This window comes from Carassius gibelio, chromosome A6, assembly GCF_023724105.1.
Source record: "Carassius gibelio isolate Cgi1373 ecotype wild population from Czech Republic chromosome A6, carGib1.2-hapl.c, whole genome shotgun sequence".
NCBI classification, from domain to species: domain Eukaryota; kingdom Metazoa; phylum Chordata; class Actinopteri; order Cypriniformes; family Cyprinidae; genus Carassius; species Carassius gibelio.
Window position 1 is genome coordinate 28,045,136 of NC_068376.1, and position 20,766 is coordinate 28,065,901.

At 35.8% G+C, this 20,766-nt stretch overlaps 1 protein-coding gene across 7 annotated transcripts in view; it reads right to left on the bottom strand.

Annotated features, from left to right (window-relative positions):
• LOC128015952 (receptor-type tyrosine-protein phosphatase T-like) overlaps nucleotides 1–20,766 on the bottom strand; it is a 247,730-nt gene that overhangs the window by 173,710 nt on the left and 53,254 nt on the right. For all 7 annotated transcript variants that reach the window (XM_052600218.1, XM_052600217.1, XM_052600216.1 and 4 more), the window contains exon 2: nucleotides 18,907–19,028. In XM_052600218.1, the coding sequence (XP_052456178.1) occupies nucleotides 18,907–19,028 (122 nt within the window). The remainder of the gene's footprint in view (nucleotides 1–18,906; nucleotides 19,029–20,766) is intronic.

The window sequence follows — 20,766 nt, forward strand, 5'->3', positions numbered from 1 at the left end:
AGATCCAGTTACATCGTTATTCGTTCGCGAACTGGATATCACTACACTGCTTTGTTTTCAACTCTCTCACAAGAGACACGGAAGAGAAGACAATGCTGAATAAAGTCATAGTTTTTGCTATTTTTGGACCAAAATGTATTTTCGATGCTTCAAAATATTCTAACTGACCCTCTGATGTCACATGGACTACTTTGATGATGTTTTTCTTACCTTTCTGGAGATGGACAGTATATCGTACACACATCTTCAATGGAGGGACTAAGAGCTCTCGGACTAAATCTAAAATATCTTAAACTGTGTCCCGAAGATAAACGGAGGTCTCACGGGTTTGGAACAACATGAGGGTAAGTTATTAATGACATAATTTTGCTAATTGGGTTGAACTATCCCTTTAACCACTTCCGCTTCCATATAAATGTAAACTATGATATAAATTCATCAGCATGCATTGATTAATCCCATGTTGTAGAAAAAAAAAAAAAATTGTTCTTGTGCGACCAACTGAGAAAGTCAGTCGCAAAAGAGCAATCAGAGGGAAGAATTAGTCTTGAGCCCCGAATTGCCCAGCTCCCCCTGTCAATGATCTAACACCCCCTCAGCACCTGCATTCAAAATTCTCTGGCATCACCCCTGAATTTAAATTTCCTTTATTTTAAACATCTTTGATATCTATATACAAATTCTTTAAGTGAAAAGAAAGCTGATCTACAGTCTGTTGCAAAAAAGGACAAGCCAAGCTGAAACTCATACAATAGTGTATAAAAGTATAAATAAGAGCCAAAAAACAAAGGGTAAAGAAGATTCTCTTGCCTAAAGGGTGGCATCATGATTACTTAGTAGAGTGTATTCGTCAGTGAAAAGGAAGTACACTTGGCAGGAATCAGTGTGTAGGATAGGGGATAATGGCCTACAACTGGAACATTGCCCAGTGCTCTGTTTTGCTTCAGTAGTGGCATGGAGAGTATCACAAGCCTGGGGTTTACAGGACTTCAGTGCGCACACACACACACACACACACACACACACGCACACACACACAGACACACACACACACACACACACACACACACACACACACACACACACACACACACGCCACACACACACACACACACACACACACACACACTTCACACTCTTTAAAAGCCTCTCTGTCTCCCTCACACAAATACACATGTGTGTCCTTTATTAATGTCAACAGACACGCTCCGTGGTGTAAACACCAACAAAGCACTAGATTTTAGCTGGTTGCTGTGTGTTGGATGTGCCTGGGATCATCTAATAATGAGGTCACAGACAACAACACAATAAAAACTTCAGCTGAGAAACACTGGTATGGACAACTGAAAACAACAGCCCAAAAGATAATGTTAATGCTCAGAGGTTGCTCTTTCATGTCGCATGAGATTTTAAGATGTTTAAACATGGTCTGAGATGTTTCTTTTGGTCTGGCCATAATTTGACGGGATTTTTTTTTAATCCATATTGATGGATCATGTGAAACATCTGAGAAGCATCCATCCACTGATCCTGACTCTATCTTGAGAAACAGTTGAGATAGCAGGTAGATCTCATTTGAGATTCTTCTACTGGTATACGTTGCAGTACTATTCTACTAGGAAAAAATTTAAGAGCTTGTACAACAAAAAAAAAGAAAAGAAAAAAAAAAGAGTCTGTTTTTAAAATCAAAACATTTGTACAACTGAAAAAGATTGAGACAGAAGCAATATTTTGGTTATTTGCCATCACATTAGCTAATTTTAGATTGTGACAGAACAAATAGGACAAAAGGGGAAAAAAAGAAGCAGGCCCTTTCATACCAGAGGCTATCTATCATTAAAAACCCTACTGGGTATAAAAATATCCCCGAGCAACAAAACTGTCATTGGTCCTGTAGGCTTGTCATTTATCAAACTCTGGCCAATTGTTGTGAGGCCAGGAGGGAAAATGGGAATTCTGGGAGACATTTATCCTGTTTTGGGGCAGGATGCTGTTTTTATCTCTTTCTTTTTTTCTTCCTCTGGTTTGATGTTAGTGATTTATCTTCACAGGTATCTAGAGTGAGAATGGTAAACCCAAGGGAAAATACGACACCAGCTGAACTTACGCTATCCAATCTTTCAGTAGCTCTTGCACTTTCTAGCTTGTGAAAAGAACAATAGTAGAGGTTGAAGGCAATGACAGGAGTGTTACATTCAAAAGTTATGGGTTACATTATTGCGTTACTCCTTAAAGAGAGTACATAACTTCAGCTTCAGTAATTGATAATCAAGTTTCACTTGCAGGGCTGATTTGGTGTTAGGTGTACTTGAGTGTCCTACTACTACTTTATGAAAAAAAGAGACTGTATTTGCTCTAAGTACATTTACAACTTTTCATTTAGCAGATGCTTTTATCCATAACATTTGACAAATGAAGAAGATCACAAGCAATCTGTCATAAGTCAAAAATAATAGTACTAAAAAAATACACAAGATTTATGCTCTTCAGACATAATTAGATCTTGAACAGTGATGTAGTTCTCAGCAAACACGCGTTATTTTGTTCTTTCCTGACTCTTGAGGATGAGAACACTCATCTTCTCTCTTCTGCTCACATAAATACAAACACACGTATAATCAGTGATTAAATACAAGAGGAAAGGTGGCTGAATGCAATTGTTGTACATTATGGCTTGTTAAAAATCAAATGAATTACAGAAAGGCAGTTTTTTTAATAAAGCAATAAAAAAAATCATTTTTATTGATTAAAATAAAGCGGAATCAAATCAAATGTAAATATTAGATGATATATATATATATATATATATATATATATATATATATATATATATATATATATATATCAACTGCTTTTGATAGTGATATAAAAGGTTGAACACTAACAGTTTCTACAGTAAGAGTTTCTACTATATTTTTGATTCAAATAAATGCAGCCTTGGTGAGCATAAGAAACTTTCAAAAGCTCCAATAAATCCTACCGACCCCAAACCTTTGAATGGTGGTAAAAAAAAAATGGAAATAATGTAATCAATTATGTTTTCAAGGCTGCTAAAGACTATTTATGGTCAGAACATTTTTTTTCACCTTCCACCAGACGAATTCAATTCAAGAAGTAATGTTACTTATCTTGTTATTTCCAGCAGTTGATCTGAATACATAATATAACTTGAAATGTTACCCAACATTGGTCTAAAGAGTTGAGCATTACAATGGAAACCACAAATCGAAGGCACAATTTACTTTCTTTCTCTTGCACATTTCTGTATCTTTACTTTTGATTGATTTTTTAAATGTGGCTTATGATAAATTGCTTGTGATGTTCCTCATTTGTAAGTGGCTTTGGAAAAGAGTGTCTGCTGAATGACTAAATGTAAATGATTAATGTGTGTACAGTGGATACATGACGCCTGATTGGGAGATAGATTTCCTCCTGCCATCCATCTCGCTCCTGCCACTTCCATTCAAAACTCAAATCTCCAGGCTTGATGCTAAATTTCCACCATCTCATAATTAAAGGAGCTTTCAGGGGTCAATACAGGTGTCTTTATAGCTGAAGGGAAAATAGCGTCAGCCTGTCCAATTGTAATATTTAGTGTGCATTAGCCTGTCCAGGTGATCTCCATCAAACACATGCATGACTACACACAGATTCACTGTTATATACAAAACAACAAACAGAAGAAATTTAAGTCTAATATAACTCGTGTAAGACAGCATTCTATGTGTAGTTAACAATCCATAAGTGATCAAATCATGACCATAATTAGTTAAAGGCTCCAGCAGGCATCTCTCATGAAGAATGCACATAACCACGACTCTAATGACATTCTGTCAGGAAACTTGGAGGAACGGAGAGCGAGAGGTGGTGCAAGATACACTCACACATTGAGATAAATCACCTGTCTGACTTAAACAAATGCACACCCATAATAAATATCAATATTACAGATTCATGCTCTTCAGACATAATTAGATCCTGAACAGTGATGTAATTCTCAGCAAACACGCGTTATTTTGTTCTTTACTGACTCTTGAGGATGAGAACACTCATTTTTTCTCTTCTGCTCACATAATCAAAAACACACGTATAATCAGTGATTAAATACAGGAGGAAAGGTGGCTGAATGAACCGTAATCTCAACAACATCATAATGTGTTCAGTGGTACATTATGGCTTGTTAAAAATCAAATGAATAATAGAGAATAACTAAAGCTATTAAAAATCATTTTTATTAATTAAAATAAAGCTGGAATCAAATAAAATGTCAATATAAGATGAAAACCTAAACTAAAAAAAAAATTGATGAAAAATTTTGCTTTGGAAACTGATTTAAAGTTGACGTACTAAAATTACTAAAACAAAATATAAACAGAAGTTGTATTTAAGATATTAAAGCTATATTAAAGCTAAACAGAAATAATAATATAAAAATTATATATATGTAAAGCAAATTACGAAAGCAAATATCTAAACTAAAATTAAAAGAAAACTGGAAACATTAAAATAAAAGCAAAAAAAAAATATTCAAAATATTAAGAAATACTATGATAGAAAAATAAATGATACAAAAATAACACAACCTAGAGATTAACATCAATATAAAATGTCATTCACAACCTAATTCTGTAATGTATTTCAAAAGCAGGTGCTGTGGTGCTTTAGAAGTCACGTTTGGGTATAAAATGCTCATTTTTCACCATCCTGATAGATCAAATCAAGATATGTACTACTTTGTTTTTCTCTAGTTGAACATCTATTTTTATTTTACAGAATATTTTTATTTTTATTTTATAGAACTAAAATGTTTTGCAAATGCCATTTCATGTTGACATGATTTCCAGACCACTGTAAAGAGGAACAAGCAATAAAGACCATAAACAAAGATGTATTCTCTCCTCTTTTCAAACATCTTTGTCTCTCAGGTTAGCTAGACATACTCCCAGACTTATCCTTTTCAACACTTAGGAGATTTGAGGATTGAGCTGACAGGGGAAGTAAAAAAAAACAAACAAAAAAAAAAACAGGGACAGCCAGCCCTTAGCGAAAAGGTGTGGTGGTATTATAAAAAAAAAAAAACGCCTTTTCCACATGCCCTGGATTTGACATAGTGGAGATAGAAGTAATAAGCACTCACCCTCTCTCTCTCTCTCTCCATCACTATAACCAGAGCGGGAATGAGAAAGAGAAAAGAGATGAATTCGGTTGTATTTGTAAAAAAAGTAGGTCAAATGACACTTTATCTTTGATAGAGGGGAGGAAAGAGAATGGAAGTGATAGGGAGTACTGACAGACCACATGTGGCATGTGACCAATGAAGGCTTCTTGCAGTAGATGCACCGCACTTATTTCCTTTAAATAACCCACGAGAGCCTCAATTTGCTCAAATCAAAAGAAACTGAAAATAACAACTATTTCTAGATACATTTTTCTTGTGCACCACCAAAACAGTGTTACAGAGGATTTAGCAAAATCCTTGTTTATGCTCAGATTTTATCACAAAAAAACTCAACAAAACAAAAAACACATTTTTAATGCAGTATTCGAAGTAGCTGGAACAACAAAACAGAGATTTTAATGACAGCACTGTATGAACATTAGTTTGTGAAAATGCTGTTTACTCAATTAAGAACAAACATGTTGGTGGTAACCAAACCAGATGGATTGCAATAAAATAACATTAATCCAATAATTACGTTAAAAGCTGAGGTCTTCTTGTTAATCAGATTAAATCACATGAAATTCCACATGCAAAATACTTCAGAATTCAAGGTTAAACCTTCAAAGATAACAATGGCTTCACAGAGTCCGCCAAATCAATGTTAAAAAGTCACTAGAAATGTAGAAACAATTTTCATTCTAAAATTGTTAGTGAATTTCACTAATAATTAGAAAGAAACAGCCAGCAACACATTGAATTAAACATGTTTTTTTTTTTTTTTTTTAAGTAGAAAACTGGTAAAAGTGAGTTTTCCAACTTCTAGATTGGATTCTAAAAGGTGTTTTTTTTTTCTGCAGTGAAAAAGTAAGTGGTGGAACAAGTAATTGTATTATGGAGAGAAAAAAAAAACATGCAATATTACAGTACACCAAGACAGGCTAAAAACTGCAATGGGGCACATATATGAGCATTGGATGGTGAAATGTATTCTAGAGAAAAGTTCATTTAAGATCTGAGACATATGGAATGAGTCATTTTCTGCAAAATATCAAAGATGGCATCTCAGTCTTTCCCTGAAGGCTGCAAGCTTCCCAAACGCAGACATTACTGTGAAATGAGAATGATTCAAAGCACGCCGAGGCAGTTGACCTTAAGCTAACACAACAAATGTGCTTAACAGAGAGAGAGAGAAAGAGAGAGAGATAGAGGTAAAAAAAAAGATGGGGAGGGGGTGTGGGGCAGATGCATAATTGTCCCCAAGGTAGCAGCAAAAGTGAAATCTGTTGTTGATTTGGCAGAAGAAAAGGTCAGTGCTTTCAGAGGGTCTATTCAATATCGCCCATACACCCAAGCCTGGTGGTTTTGGACAGCCACTCTTGAATCAAGCTTTCAGATGAGCCTCCATTGTTCCCAGGGTTGGAGAGAAATGCTCCGTCAACAAAGGCCACGCCAGGGTCTGATGCAAGGAGGACAAAAAGAGCATTCACCCGGAACCACCATATTATATCTGCTGATAAGCAATGGTTACAGTCTAAATGCACACGTGAACCAACACACTGAGAAGAAGATAACAGGGCTGGCTAACAAAATGTTAATGCAGGACAAAGGCTTACGATAAATGATTTGTAGCAAGCCCTATAGAATGAGGATTGTGTTGTGATATACGAAGCTACTGCTGGGCTTTAGAAATAAGCCCACAAAGAACAGAGATCTAAGGGCAAAATAGATGCTCCTTTTAGCTGGAAACACTCTTTCTGTGCTTTGAACTCCTATAATGAAGTTGTAATACTATTGGCAAGACTTTCGGAGGGTGTCCCTTTCTCTGGCAAAACATCTGCCGAGTTTGATTGTTTTGTTTGGCCCTCCCAGCTTTCTGTACTACAAGCACAACTACACTAGTACACACTCGCACACACAATTTACACATAATAGGCACTTAAAAGCCTTGTGGCTGTCCTATAATGAATAGTCATTAAGCATTACGTTAGGAGGCAGTAAGCGAGACATAACAACAGGTGCAGAACACGAACAGCCTAATACTCTTAGCAATGATGAGATGAGATTGATGACCGTACATCAGTTGAATTCCATAATAATGTACCAATTTGGCTTTCAGCTAATTAATTACAAGAATTGATGGATTTTTGTCAAAAGTTGTTCATACACAAAGTACACAGTCCAGATGATCTCACAGATGTTCTAGCGAAATAACAACATCATATTTTACCCCAAATTTAAAAAGAATAACATTGAAATAAAAAAAAATTATAATTTAACTCTTTTTTTTTTTTTACATCGAAAAAAAATACTTTTTTAAGTCAGTTCAATTTCACATAATGCGGTAATGTAAAACTGGGAATTTCCCTTTTCAATTTTACATTAACGCAATGCATCCAGACAATTTTCATTACATTAGATACATGTAATCTTTATTGTTCTGAAAATATTTATTTCTTTTGATTTTCGGCATGAGTTATTTTATTAATCCTTTATTTTACCAGGATAGTTCCAATGAGACATAAAATCTCTTCTTCCAGGGAGTCCTGGGAGTTATGACCCAGACAGTTTGTACGTTTCAACTAGGACTGCGCCATTTGGGGGGAAAAAATATGTGTGTGTGTATATGACTAATAAAAATTATAATGATGATTATTATAAAAAAGAGAGAAATATACAATTAAACTATAAGATACAAAAAAAAGAGATTAAAATAGATGTGAAAATAAAGTCAATGTAATCTTACTTACTACAAATTACACAATTTGACCTCTTGTTACTTTCTTTAGATTTTTGGGGTTATATATGAAGCAGACACAATATCATCAAAGGTACTGTGTCTAAGGTACATATTGGCAGTTGCTAACTAACACTTCCTAAGACCACTGATAAGGCCTTTGCCGTATACCGGACCCAAACTTTGTTGGCGTAGAGACAGAGGTAACTACACTTCAGCTCAAGGATCAGTATAGATCTGCTGGGTTCAACTGTTGAGAGTCGAGGCTCTCTTGTGGTATTTAATTTCAGCTGTAAAGTGGCCCTCTTATCGCCCGGAGCTCTGCTGTCTGCTTCACAATCTGTAGAGAGAGACAAAAGAACATCTCTTCTCTCTCTCATTCTCTCTCTGTCTCTCGTTTTTATTCCCGCTCTCATTAAGTATGCCTCGCAGTGCCTCATATGTCACCCTGCATTTATTAAGTCTCCATCAAATTAATTATGCCCTTCTCTCTGCCAGCCCAATGTAATCTTTCTGGTCACATTATTTCAGATTAAACTATTCCAGTGAAGAAATGGCTCCCATGAATGAAATTTGGTGGAACATAAGGTGCATTGTCTCATAAAATCGTTTCAAACAGATGTAATGTGAAGAGAGTTAACTGATTTGGTGAGGAGTATTTACTGAATTGTGATAGTATGCTAATGAACATGAGGTGAAAAATCCTACACAAAAATCTGCAAAATCCTTTGCCCTATGCAAACTGTTTACATACGTATAGGGAGCGGTTGTACTGAATATTCATTTAAATTTATTTATTAATTTATCAGACGCTTTTATCCAAAGCGACTTACAAATGAGGACAGTGGAAGCAATCAAAAACAACAAAAAGAGCAATGAAATATAAGTGCTATAACAAGTCTCAGTTAGGTTAACACAGTAATAATAATAGTAATAGTGAATAGTAATAATATATACAGGACCAGCCAAACTATGAAAAAAAGTGTGACTTATAGTCCGTAAAATACGGTAATAACTTTGTAACTTTTTATAATTCAATAACATTGGCTACTTTTAAAAGTAACATTACACAGTATTTTGAATAGAAAAACTGAAACTGTCGATGGCAGATGTGTGTGATTCATCATCCACGTCTGCAAAACCCGAAAATTTAGCAAACCACTGTTTCGCTTAATTACAGTGCAGAATATTTTGATATAAAATATAAAATTTGATATAAAGTGTTTCCCCAATTTTCGACCAATGATTTCCTGTGACATCTCCAGTCATTTTATTTACAGGACAATTTCTAGATATGAACTAAATATGTGAGCATTAGTAGAAAAAATACACATCTATATTTATTATTGAAATCTCAATTACTTTTTGTGGCTTTTCTAGGCCTGGAAATCACACATTTAAAATATCCATGAAACACCTTTATATCTCTGACATGAACTTCCGTGTTGTCACATCTTTTGATTAATACATTTCCATGACTTTTCCAGTCATTTATAAAAAATAAAAAAAGGAATAGATTTAAAATACTGCATTTACAAAAAGAGCATAAATGGGAAATTCTTAAGTGACTACATAATTTCTGTTATTTTAGCACAATAATATACTGGATATATAGAATATATTAATATTATATTATGTTAATTTTCTAGGCCAACAAAACTTTTTTCACTGCAGGTTTTCAAATATTATCTTCTTTAAAGGGGTCATGAAATGAGAAACCAAATTTGCCTTGATCTTTTGGAATATAAGAGGTCTTTGTACCATTAAAACGTCCTGCAGGTTTCATAGCTTAAGATGTCCTCCCCATTATAAACGAGCCATTTATTTAATCAAGCTCTAAATACAGCTCTTTCTGGATCCATGGTAAGAAGTGACGTCACGGTGCGAAGTGACGTTCCAACCATTTGCATATGACCGCCTCCAGCACAAGACAACTACGCTCATTTCGTATCGTTGTCGAGCCGCGCGCCTCACAAGTGTTCAGTCGACGGACAGCGAGTGGGTCTGTGTACAGGAAAATGACAATGCCATGCAGATGTGCTGTTCCTGGCTGTGGACAAACAACATCTTTGAATACGCTGCCGAAAGATCCTGACGTCAGGGAAAATGTAGAATTTTCATTTAAGGGTATTTAGAATATTACTTTTAATCACTGGCTAATATAAACACATTTGTATAAGAGAATCTTCAAAATATGTTGCCTTTCTAGTAGGCCTACATGTAATAGAAGATTAAAAATGTTGCCTTATCAATGCTGCATCTTCAAATATGGCCTGTGCATGCATTTTTGTCCGTGGTACACCCTATCATTTCATTGAAATTAGGTAAATAATGTTAAACTGTTAGCATATTAAGCTATATAATAATTATGCAACAATAATCCTTTTTCAAGTGTCTCAGGTTACATTTTTTTTTATTAATTCAAAATAGTTTCACTTTCAATGTGGACACGGGCTGATCCAGTCTTCGTTGTTGTGGTGATGGTTCATTTTCCTCTGATTCCTCATCTGATTCCGGCTCAAACATATAAGGTTTTATCATTGCAAGAGCCATCGCTTCGAATGTATCAGCCGCTACTAAACAGTTACGCTCAATCTGCAAATGTTCCGTCAAATGTCGTTAGCCAATCATAACAGTGGCCGTTAACACTGAACTCTTAAAGGGGAAACAACCCAAAAACAGACTGTTTGAATCAAAGGATGAGAAACAGGGTGGGAAAATGTCATAAGTCACTACATTTTAAAAGTTTTTTTTTTTTTTTTAACTATAGTAATACTATAATTGCACCTAGGGGACCATAATAATAAAATAAAAAAAAACATGTCATGACCCCTTTAAATATGCTGCCCTATGTACACATAGATATTACATGTCTGCAGAACTCCCATACAAAATATTAGTTATTGATTAGCTAACTGTTACGTAACAAATAAAATTGTATTACATACTGATTAGTTAACACATTGTCCTTAGTAATTAACAGTAGTGAGTTAAGTGTTAATGAAAAATTACCGGTTAGTTCCTCAATAATTCCTTATTAGTTATGCAGTAAGTAAGAAACAGTATTCTAAAGTGTCTAAACCCAAACTCCTTCATCCTGACACAGAAATGATCCGAAACTTGAATTATCTGAGCACAGAGATAAAAGGATTACTAAACAGAGGAGATGAGAACATGAGTGATATGGGGACGATGAAAATTTTCACTTTGTGGAGCACTGTATGAGGGGAAAGACACTGCGTGTTTCTGACAGGCGATCACAGGGCCTTCAAGTCCGTAAGTCTGCAAATTCAACAACACAGAGACACATACGCATAAACGTTCAATGCTGCAATGGTTTTAAGCCACACAGAAACTAAAGCAAAGTGAATTTAGGCTCCCAAGCTTCAAGAAATTGAAGGGTGAACAGGTCAGTTCATTAAATCAAAATGTCCTAATTTTGATTTATTAAAGCAATCACATCATAAGGAATTAGGTTTTTGGTAATCCTAAAGGATAAAAGAGTTCACTTTCTATAACAACATATTGCAAGATGTTTAAAAAGTCTAAACCTAAAAGCAGAATCTAAACTGAACCTATTAAAACTAAACAGCAAAATCAACTCTAATTCAACTGTAAAATAAAACTGACATCAGAAACCCAAAGCATTAGCGTATATGACCATCCATCTTTCCATGCCACCACTAGTCACCTTAATTTATATCCCTTTATAGAATACAGATTCACAACTTCACAGTAATACAGAGGAAAAGAACAGAATCAATGATGCAAACGTCTTCAAATATGAGACACATTAAAATTCAGCTGTAAACCAGCTCTAATAAAGACAACAGCATCATAATTTAGCTCAAGTCAGTTTGGTGTTGAAAAACTGTGCAAAAAGTTAATTCCGAAACACTTGTTCAATTTAGCTATTAGTATAGCAATTAGCTATTAGCTAGTAGCTATTAGTAGAAGTAGAACTAGACTACAGAATACAATAGTGTAATTATTTAGTTTGATTCAGTGTCATTTTTCACTTCATTTTTCATCCAATGTCTATTAGGTGATCATAAAGCTATCCTATTTAAATCCTAAATCATGCTTAGATGAGGAGGGAGACGAGAACAAGCAACCAACCGAAGCAGGCATGGACAAAAAGCATTGTGTTTTCCCACCGAATGCTTTTGTCCTGTTAATCACAAGCTCCGATTCCTGACCTGACCTGAGCCGCCTGGCAGCATTCTATCCCACCGAGTGAGTGTGAGCGTGTGTGTGAGTCTGCAAGCGTGAATGCATCACTGGGAGTGTGTTCATCGAGGCATGTAAACCAGAGCTGAGACATGTAAGTCAGCAGAGGGGCCGATCGAGGCTTTAATGAAAGCAGCGTGTCAGCGGAAGGTGCGACGAATTCGAGAGACATGGGAGGGAGAAACAGAATAAGCGAGAGGGAAGATAGAGGTAGAGGGAGAAGGGAAAAGTGGAGGTCTCTTAGCAGTCGGGTCCCCAGTGTGAGAGCTTGATTCCAGCAGCTCGTGGCAGGAGACTCTTAGATGCTGGAGCTTTGCTTTATTCTAGGCTGGATATCAGTAAACAAGACTGATGTGTGTTGGGACAGGCTGCTAAACACACTTCTGCACTCTTCATCATCGTTTTCGTTCTGTCCTTTTCTGTTTATCACTCAATTTCTGTCTATTGTCTCTTTTGGTCTGTCAATCTTTCTAACTCATTCATGGCAGTATACGCTACTGGATACCCAACTTCCTTTATTCTCTATATCTGTCTCTTTGTAACATTGTAACATCACAGTCACTGTAGTTTAATGTTCAAAACCACCAACTCAGTTTTTTTCTAAATGAACAGATAAGCCTTTATTATCACTCTAAAAATGGCAGAATGTCACTAATGTCTTAAGGCCTGTTCACACCAAAGACTGTCTATAAAGATATTGAGATATAGTTCTAAAAATTAGTCCACATTACAGCTAAAATGATAAAGGCAAAGAAAAAGAATATCATTGGAAACACTTTCAGAATTTTATTTTAACAGCTGATGAACAGGCCAATCAGAATCAATCCTGCTATGAGAAGCTTGAGAATTTAAAGCAGCAGATGAGCATATGCCTGGAATAAACAGACGATATCGTCTGCTGATGTGGACTCTAATAAAGTTATATTTATAGTTATCTTTACAGTTATCGTTCTTGGAGTAAACTGGCCTTAACACAATGAAGCCTGTTATGCAAGCCTGTTGTGGGGAAGTCGTGGCCTAATGTTTAGAGAGTTTGACTCCTAACCCTATGGTTGTGGGTCTGAGTTTTTGGCCAGCAATACCACAACTGAGGTGCCGTGAACCCACAACCTCTCCCAGGGCGCCCGCAGCATAACTGGCTGCCCACTGCTCCGGGTGTGTGTTCGCGGATGGGTTAAATGCAGAGCATGAATTCTGAGTATGGGTCACCATACTTGGCTGTATGTCACGTCACTTTCACTCATACCATTACTTCCGGCTAAATTTTGCAAGTAGGGCTGCACGGTTTGGAGAAAAAAAATCTAACCGCATGTTTAAATAAAATTTTAAATGCAATAAAAAAAGCAATAATTATAATAATAATAACAATGTATCGTTATTAAATATACATATGGATATAAAAATATTACATATATTATATTATTGAAAATAAATAATAAATAATATATTTTAAAAATATTTTAAAAAATCTGTGCATTTATGAAAAATATTTATAGCCAAGCAAACTGAGGCACTGATGTCAGCTCTTTCTAATAAAACTTAGAAAATATAAATTTTAGTGAATCTGTTCACTTGGACATTTCATTGAGATGCACAAGTTAATTAAAACTGTAAATAATATAATAATATCAGTTATATAAATGAACACGGCACCCTCAGGCCATGCAAGATGTAAGTGTAGATCTCTCCAGTAAAAAGTCCATCCTCTATTGCCCTTTCGCATCAAAATTCACTAAAATAATGTTTAGAACTGTTTTGGACAGTTTTTGCTTGTAAACTATGCTTGATCTGTGCATATTTCTCTCCTGATTCAGATGATATGTATTATTTGCTGAGAAAAGCTAAATTATGAATTAAGGACTTGTATTTTAGCCGGAAGCAAGAGTTGTTTGATGAATCTGTTTCTTACAGACATCCAGCTTCACCAGGCATTAACTGAAGGACCGGAGTGATGTGGACTACTTGTGGATTGTTGTGATGTTTTTTCAGCTGTTTGGACTCTCATTCTGACGGCACCCATTTACTGCAGTAGATCTATTGATAAGCAAGCATTGATCTATTCTGATAAAGATTAGATAATCTTGAATGGCCTAAAGGCAAGTACATTTTAAACAAATGTTAATTTTTGGGTGAACTATTTCTTTCTGTTTAAGACAGTTCTATCTGGGTATTTTTAGATTTAGGGTGACTGGTTTGTTTTTTTGAAGGAAAAGCAAAGTATCTTTTTGAATGGCCTAGACTTTGAGTTCATAGCTTAGCGATTTGTTTGATTTATAAAACGTTTTGAAATCTTTATGGACTTAATGAACTCAAAGAGGCTGTTAATTTTCAGATTTGTTACACTGTCTTTGATGGACAGATGAAAGCTCTTGCTCTCCCTCTGTTTCTCATGTTTGATATTTGTCCTACTATTTTTCTCCTCTGATTGGCCGTAGCTGTCAACAAATCAGTGCCAATCCAAAGAGCTATCATTTAATCATGACCAATGATTTTGTGCATGCGTCCACTTGGGTGTCCAATGTCCCTGTGCATAGTGTGCACCTTTAGGAATGGTAATTGAGTTCTGAATTATAGGTTGCCAGGGCAGTATTGCATAAATGTGCATGTTACAGATGGTTGACGGGGATAAATGGCATTTCTAGTCTTTCATTTTCACGTTTTCATCTTTTTTTGTTCTTTTGGATGATTTGAGGGTCCTCGTGGGCAGCAGTGCTTGATTGTGTGTCTGATTTCTTTCCTCTAAGGTTAGAAAGTGGGGCAGAAAAGGTTGCACTTGAAATGAAATTGACAGGGAAGGAGCTTAAGGCAAGCACTTGCGTACAACCACTTACACATGCACTTAATCATATAGACACGTATAAAATCCAGTGTTGTGGGAAGCTTCAAGACAAGGTACTCATAATTTCAAGTAGTTAAACTGTAGTCATGTTACACTACAAGCTAATGAATTAATTTAATATTTTCTGCAATAAGACAAGAACAATGAGAATCCTTATTAAGCCGAAAGATTTGAACAGATTTTTTCACAAAATACCCCTAATATATCTAGAAAACACATTCATTTATATAACTGATATTATTATATTATTTACAGTTTTAATTAACTTGTGCATCTCAATGAAATGTCCAAGTGAACAGATTCACTAAAATTTATATTTTCTAAGTTTTATTAGAAAGAGCTGACATCAGTGCCTCAGTTTGCTTGGCTATAAATATTTTTCATAAATGCACAGATTTTTTAAAATATTTGTAAAATATATTATTTATTATTTATTTTCAATAATATAATATATGTTATATTTTTATATCCATATGTATATTTAATAACGATACATTGTTATTATTATTATAATTATTGCTTTTTTTTATTGCATTTAAAATTTTATTTAAACATGCGGTTAGATTTTTTTTCTCCAAACCGTGCAGCCCTACTTGCAAAATTTAGCCGGAAGTAATGGTATGAGTGAAAGTGACGTGACATACAGCCAAGTATGGTGACCCATACTCAGAATTCATGCTCTGCATTTAACCCATCCGCGAACACACACCCGGAGCAGTGGGCAGCCAGTTATGCTGCGGGCGCCCTGGGAGAGGTTGTGGGTTCACGGCACCTCAGTTGTGGTATTGCTGGCCAAAAACTCAGACCCACAACCATAGGGTTAGGAGTCAAACTCTCTAAACATTAGGCCAAATTTTCTTTTTTCGGTGAAATAATCCTTTGAAGGGATACCCACCCCAGATCCCCCCCCCCCCCCCCAAAAAAAAAAAAAACCTTTCAAAATAACTTGTGCATTTTACTACCCAAAATCAGATGTGTTTGGGAACAAGTTTGACTACCTAACAAAAAGTACGTGTACACATTCCCTCAATTAGCATTTTGAAGTGTGGCATCGGAGGGATGATGGGTCTTTTCTCCGAGTGCAATAAGAGTGTGTGCACCTGGCCACAACATCTCAGTCACAGATGTATTTTCCCTGGCAGAGCTCGTCTCTGAAGCCCACAGAGAGCAGCAGTAATGAGAGGGATGGATTGTATTGATGCTAGTGACCCGCGGTCCACAGAGGAATACAACGAAACAGTGGCGACTGACAGGCTTCATTACACATCCTGTAAGAACACATTTAGGTGCCCTCATCCCCACCTGAGTCTCCTTTCTCTCTCTAACTTCCACCTTTTCTTGCTCTGCCCATAGAGAAAATAAAACACAAATAAGACGTCCATATTAATACATGAGACTAAATGGACTCAATACATGGCCAATATCAACTAAAACGTTTACTGCACATCAACAACGGTCTCATTTGTGTCCATTTTTATTTATCCTAAATAATTTTAGGAACAATTTTCAGAGATGAAGTTATTACTGTAATAAAACTTAAATCAGAACCAAATTAATTCTGTTCTTAAATGTTATAAAAAATTATTAAAAATTAAATTATATTATATTATATTATATATAGTATCTCAAATCCATCATCAAAGAATGCTCTACATGCTCTACAATGGCAGCAATCTGAATAAAACTTATCACGCAAAGAAGCACACTTCAAAAAACCCTAACTGAGAACTCCATTAGGTCTCCTGAGCTATGAAAGAGCAACCTCTGAGCAATGCAATTCTCCTGTGGGTACATTCTTCAATTACTCCTTTTCATCAGGTCTTTTGCATCCTGGGTGTAATTCACTGAACACTGTATTAAGTGCCGCCTACAATCAGAGAGAAGAGGCTGATATCTGTGCGTTTCCACAGGGTTTAATGACAGAAGGATCATGCCGCAGCCCAATTTCCTCCCCTGATTAGACAATCAGATCCTGATGACATCAACATGCACAGATGGCGCTTCTTCAGCCGTTTATTTATTAATGAGTGCTTGTGTATTTTTATCAGATGGGGCCTGATGCTAGTACCCCCAATAGAGAAACATTACTAGACTTTGATGTTTTCAGCTGGATTTTGTTTGATGCTGTTGATGACCCCGTTTCCCTAAAACAGAGCATCTCAAATGGCTTTGCTCCAGGACCCAGATTTGACTTTGGACACCAAGTGACGACTCAACACTGTAATCTAATCAGGCATGATGCAATAAAGCATCATAAAGCCAATAAATCTGTTTTAAACAATATTAAAATTATTAATTAAATCAAGAATAGGAAGAAAGGCCAATATTCAAGCTCTTAAAGCAAAAAATATTTCTCTGAACCACAAAAGCTGTTAAAAACAATTGCCTTAAATAACCACCATCACCTTCTGAAAACCATCATCCAATTCTGGGAAAGGTGCTTTCACTACAGCAATCTAAAACTTCTTTAGTGCCTTGAAGGAGTACACCCTCCAAAATTGTCATTTATAAGGATGTAGCATCTTTCCAATGGAGTGTCTTGAAGCCGGAGTGCTTTGGTGTCACATGTAGTGTGTAGGGAGCAAAGAGGGTTAAATAAGCTGGCGGGGGGAGACACAGTTGTGTAGCTGACTCTATTGTCTTTAAGGGGGCTGTGAGACAGAGGTTGTTGAGCGCTGCAGGAGATGGCTGAGTGAGAGTGACAGCGAACTTGATTGCCATTTGTCTCACTGTGAACTACTGCCTCGCTTCCAAGATAGAAGGACAGAGAGAGAAAGAGACAGACTTCAAGACAGACGGGAGGCTAGAGTGCCTTTTCCATATAACAAAAGTCTAACAGAGAGAAGAATAAGGGGGGAAAATCATGAACAAATTGAGAGGCTGAGATATGACTGAAGGACATTGATCTTGAGAACTGCTGAAAGATAGCAGATGGAAAAGAAGCTGATCACCCAAAAATGAAAATGGCCTTATTTTCTCACCCTTGTACTGTTCCAAACCTTTATGTTTGTTTCTCCATTTGATACTTAAAGAAGAAATGCTGAATCATTTCCCCCCCCCATACAACATCAAATGACAATATCGGTCAATCTATAAAAGGAGAAAAACATACTATAAAACTACATTAAACTTTTTTTGGTCTGTTTCTCACAAATGGCTTTAGAAGACTTTGAACATATTCAAAAATCTTCATAAAGTGCAACAGTGTCTGCCCACTTTTTCAGCAGCCTTAGTTTCCAGTCATTTTTTCCATAGGGATTTTTAGTTGTTGTTGTTAAAGAGCTATAAGCCATGTGCCAATCTAAGCAGCTTGAGGTGAATCACATTACAAACCTTTTTTTTTTTTCTTTAATGAGAGAAAAAACTAATCCCATGAAGCTTTGCAAATTATCTAGTTGAATTAAAAATCACATACAAATATAAAGATAAGCTGTTCATTGTGTTTAGTGAAACTATATTTGGTGTTTATTGCAAAATATACAAGTATTATTCTCTGACTGGTGGAAATGACTTTGCAGAATCATGGGTAATTTAGTTTTTCCACCAGAAGTTCCATCATTAAACACAAGTTTAAATAATGCAGACTGATGGCTACAACACAAGCATACACTATATATTTGATTAACAACTTCGTAGCTCACAGCAGGTCTGTCTTAAAGGTTTATGAGATATTATTAATAAATCAATTACCCTTAGAAGAAAATAAATGAGATTTTTACTTCCAGAACCTGACTGTTGTACTCTACAGTGCACTTTAATGGTGTTTTATGTCCGTTTGGACACATGCTCCATGGGAAAAAAAATGACAGCACACAAGTATGGAATGACATTAATGACAGAATAAAAAAAAATTAGTGAACTATTCCTTTAAAAATTCCTCAACAGAAGGGAAAGAGAGAATGAAAACAGGAAAGAGTGAGTCATGGAGGTGTAATTCCGTACCTGTGGGAACGGCCGCGTCCATGGAGGGTCTCTCCCAGGTGTTGACTTGCTCCCAGGCGAAGCCATTAGTCCCCAACGCCACGCTGTAGCCGCAATTACTGTAGTGCTCTTCAAACGAACAGCTGCCTACAGAACACACGCGAGAGAGAAGAGGGGAAGATGGCATATGTCAACATGATTAAGCCACGGAGTGCCATCATTACTTCATCTTCACTAAAAACATGATTTTCCACCGCATTAAGCTTTATGCTAGCCGGGAGCTAAGGATTAGAAAGCCAGGATGAAATAGCACTAATTAAATATACTTGTTTTTACACTACTTCTTGTTTCGTAGCTTTGAGAGGGGGGTTATTTAAGCAGTAAGGTGCAAGAGCCCATGCTGTGCTGTGAATATAAACATGACTAAATGGCCATTACTATTTATGACGTTTAGTGACGTGACAATACAGCACAGCCTTGACTTAATGTTTTATGAAATAGTTACAAAATAATAAAATAAATCACAGATTTTTATTAAAATAATATAAATTATAAAGCAAATTTATAAAATACATAGTCTCTGAACATTTAAATTATAACGTTTTTATTCATAAATAATATTTATACATCAACTTAATTTTGACAGGTGCAGTATTTTCTGATTGAAATTACCAATGAAAAAAAAAAAAAGCAGTTCAGACATATTCTGATAATAGTTTATCATAAAAATATTTTGTGAAACTATCATGAAAAAATCTTTAAAGCTTATATTCTGCAAAAATTATTTATTATAATTTTAGTTTTGTTTTTGAGGCAAAATGTAATCTGAAATTAATTCTGAGATTGTTTTGTGCCTCTATAATAGCCGATGAATAAATAAATAAAATTCATATAAAATTCCTAAACTACTATTACTGGAATGCTTTATTTGACCAATCAGCACATTGCATATAACGATCCATTTTACACATATTTATTTATATTTCCCTTTTCCTTTCAGGCTATTTTCGTTCCTGAATCTTCACAGAGTGGGCTGAAGGTGTCAGACAGCCTTATTCGATTGGACGTTACTTTCTGTACCATCCAACACGGAAATCGCTTTGGTTTGTGTGCATGTTAAGAGCTCATATTCAACATGATGAAACTTCTGCCTGCAGGATACTTACATTTACATTTCTGCATATTTCAAGGACCAAATATTCATTGCCGTTTTAATTTGCCCCTACGTATTAAGCTACACAAGAGAATTAAAATGCAACAAAAATAATTAATTTGCCATGAGTGCCTCAAGGCGATGAATCCTACAATACCAGCAAGACTCGCAAACCACATCAAAGCTATTCTCAAAGAAATTGCACAACCACAAAAAAAACAATAATAGTCAAATATTCAGAATCTTCCAGAGGGAGCGATCAGATAGCCTCGTGATATGTTGAAGGAAATAATGAACCAGTCAAAGACGTGATTTTGTGGAAGACGTCTGCCCGCTGGGGTTCAGTAAGACAGCAGCAGAAGAAGAAATGAGGTCTCCAGTAGTTTATCGGTTCCTAATTGCCTTTGAAGTGTGCACACATTCATACTGCCACCCTGCTGGTCCCCGGCCTATGCTGGGAAAAGATGACGTTTTCATAATCGGATGAAAAAAAAAAAGTGTCAAACAATTAGCACAGCATTGGTTTTTGTTCTGAATTTTGGGTTTGTTGAGGGGTGTTTAGGGATTCATACACATTTGAATTCACAGAATAGCACTGCATCACTGATAGCATCTAAAGTTAAAAAGCCTTTTACATCAACTTTAGAGATCTACAAAGACTTTTGGAAACCTCTTTTAAAGTCTGTCACAAAGTTTGGGAGTTTACTCTAACAAGTGACAGAGTTAAA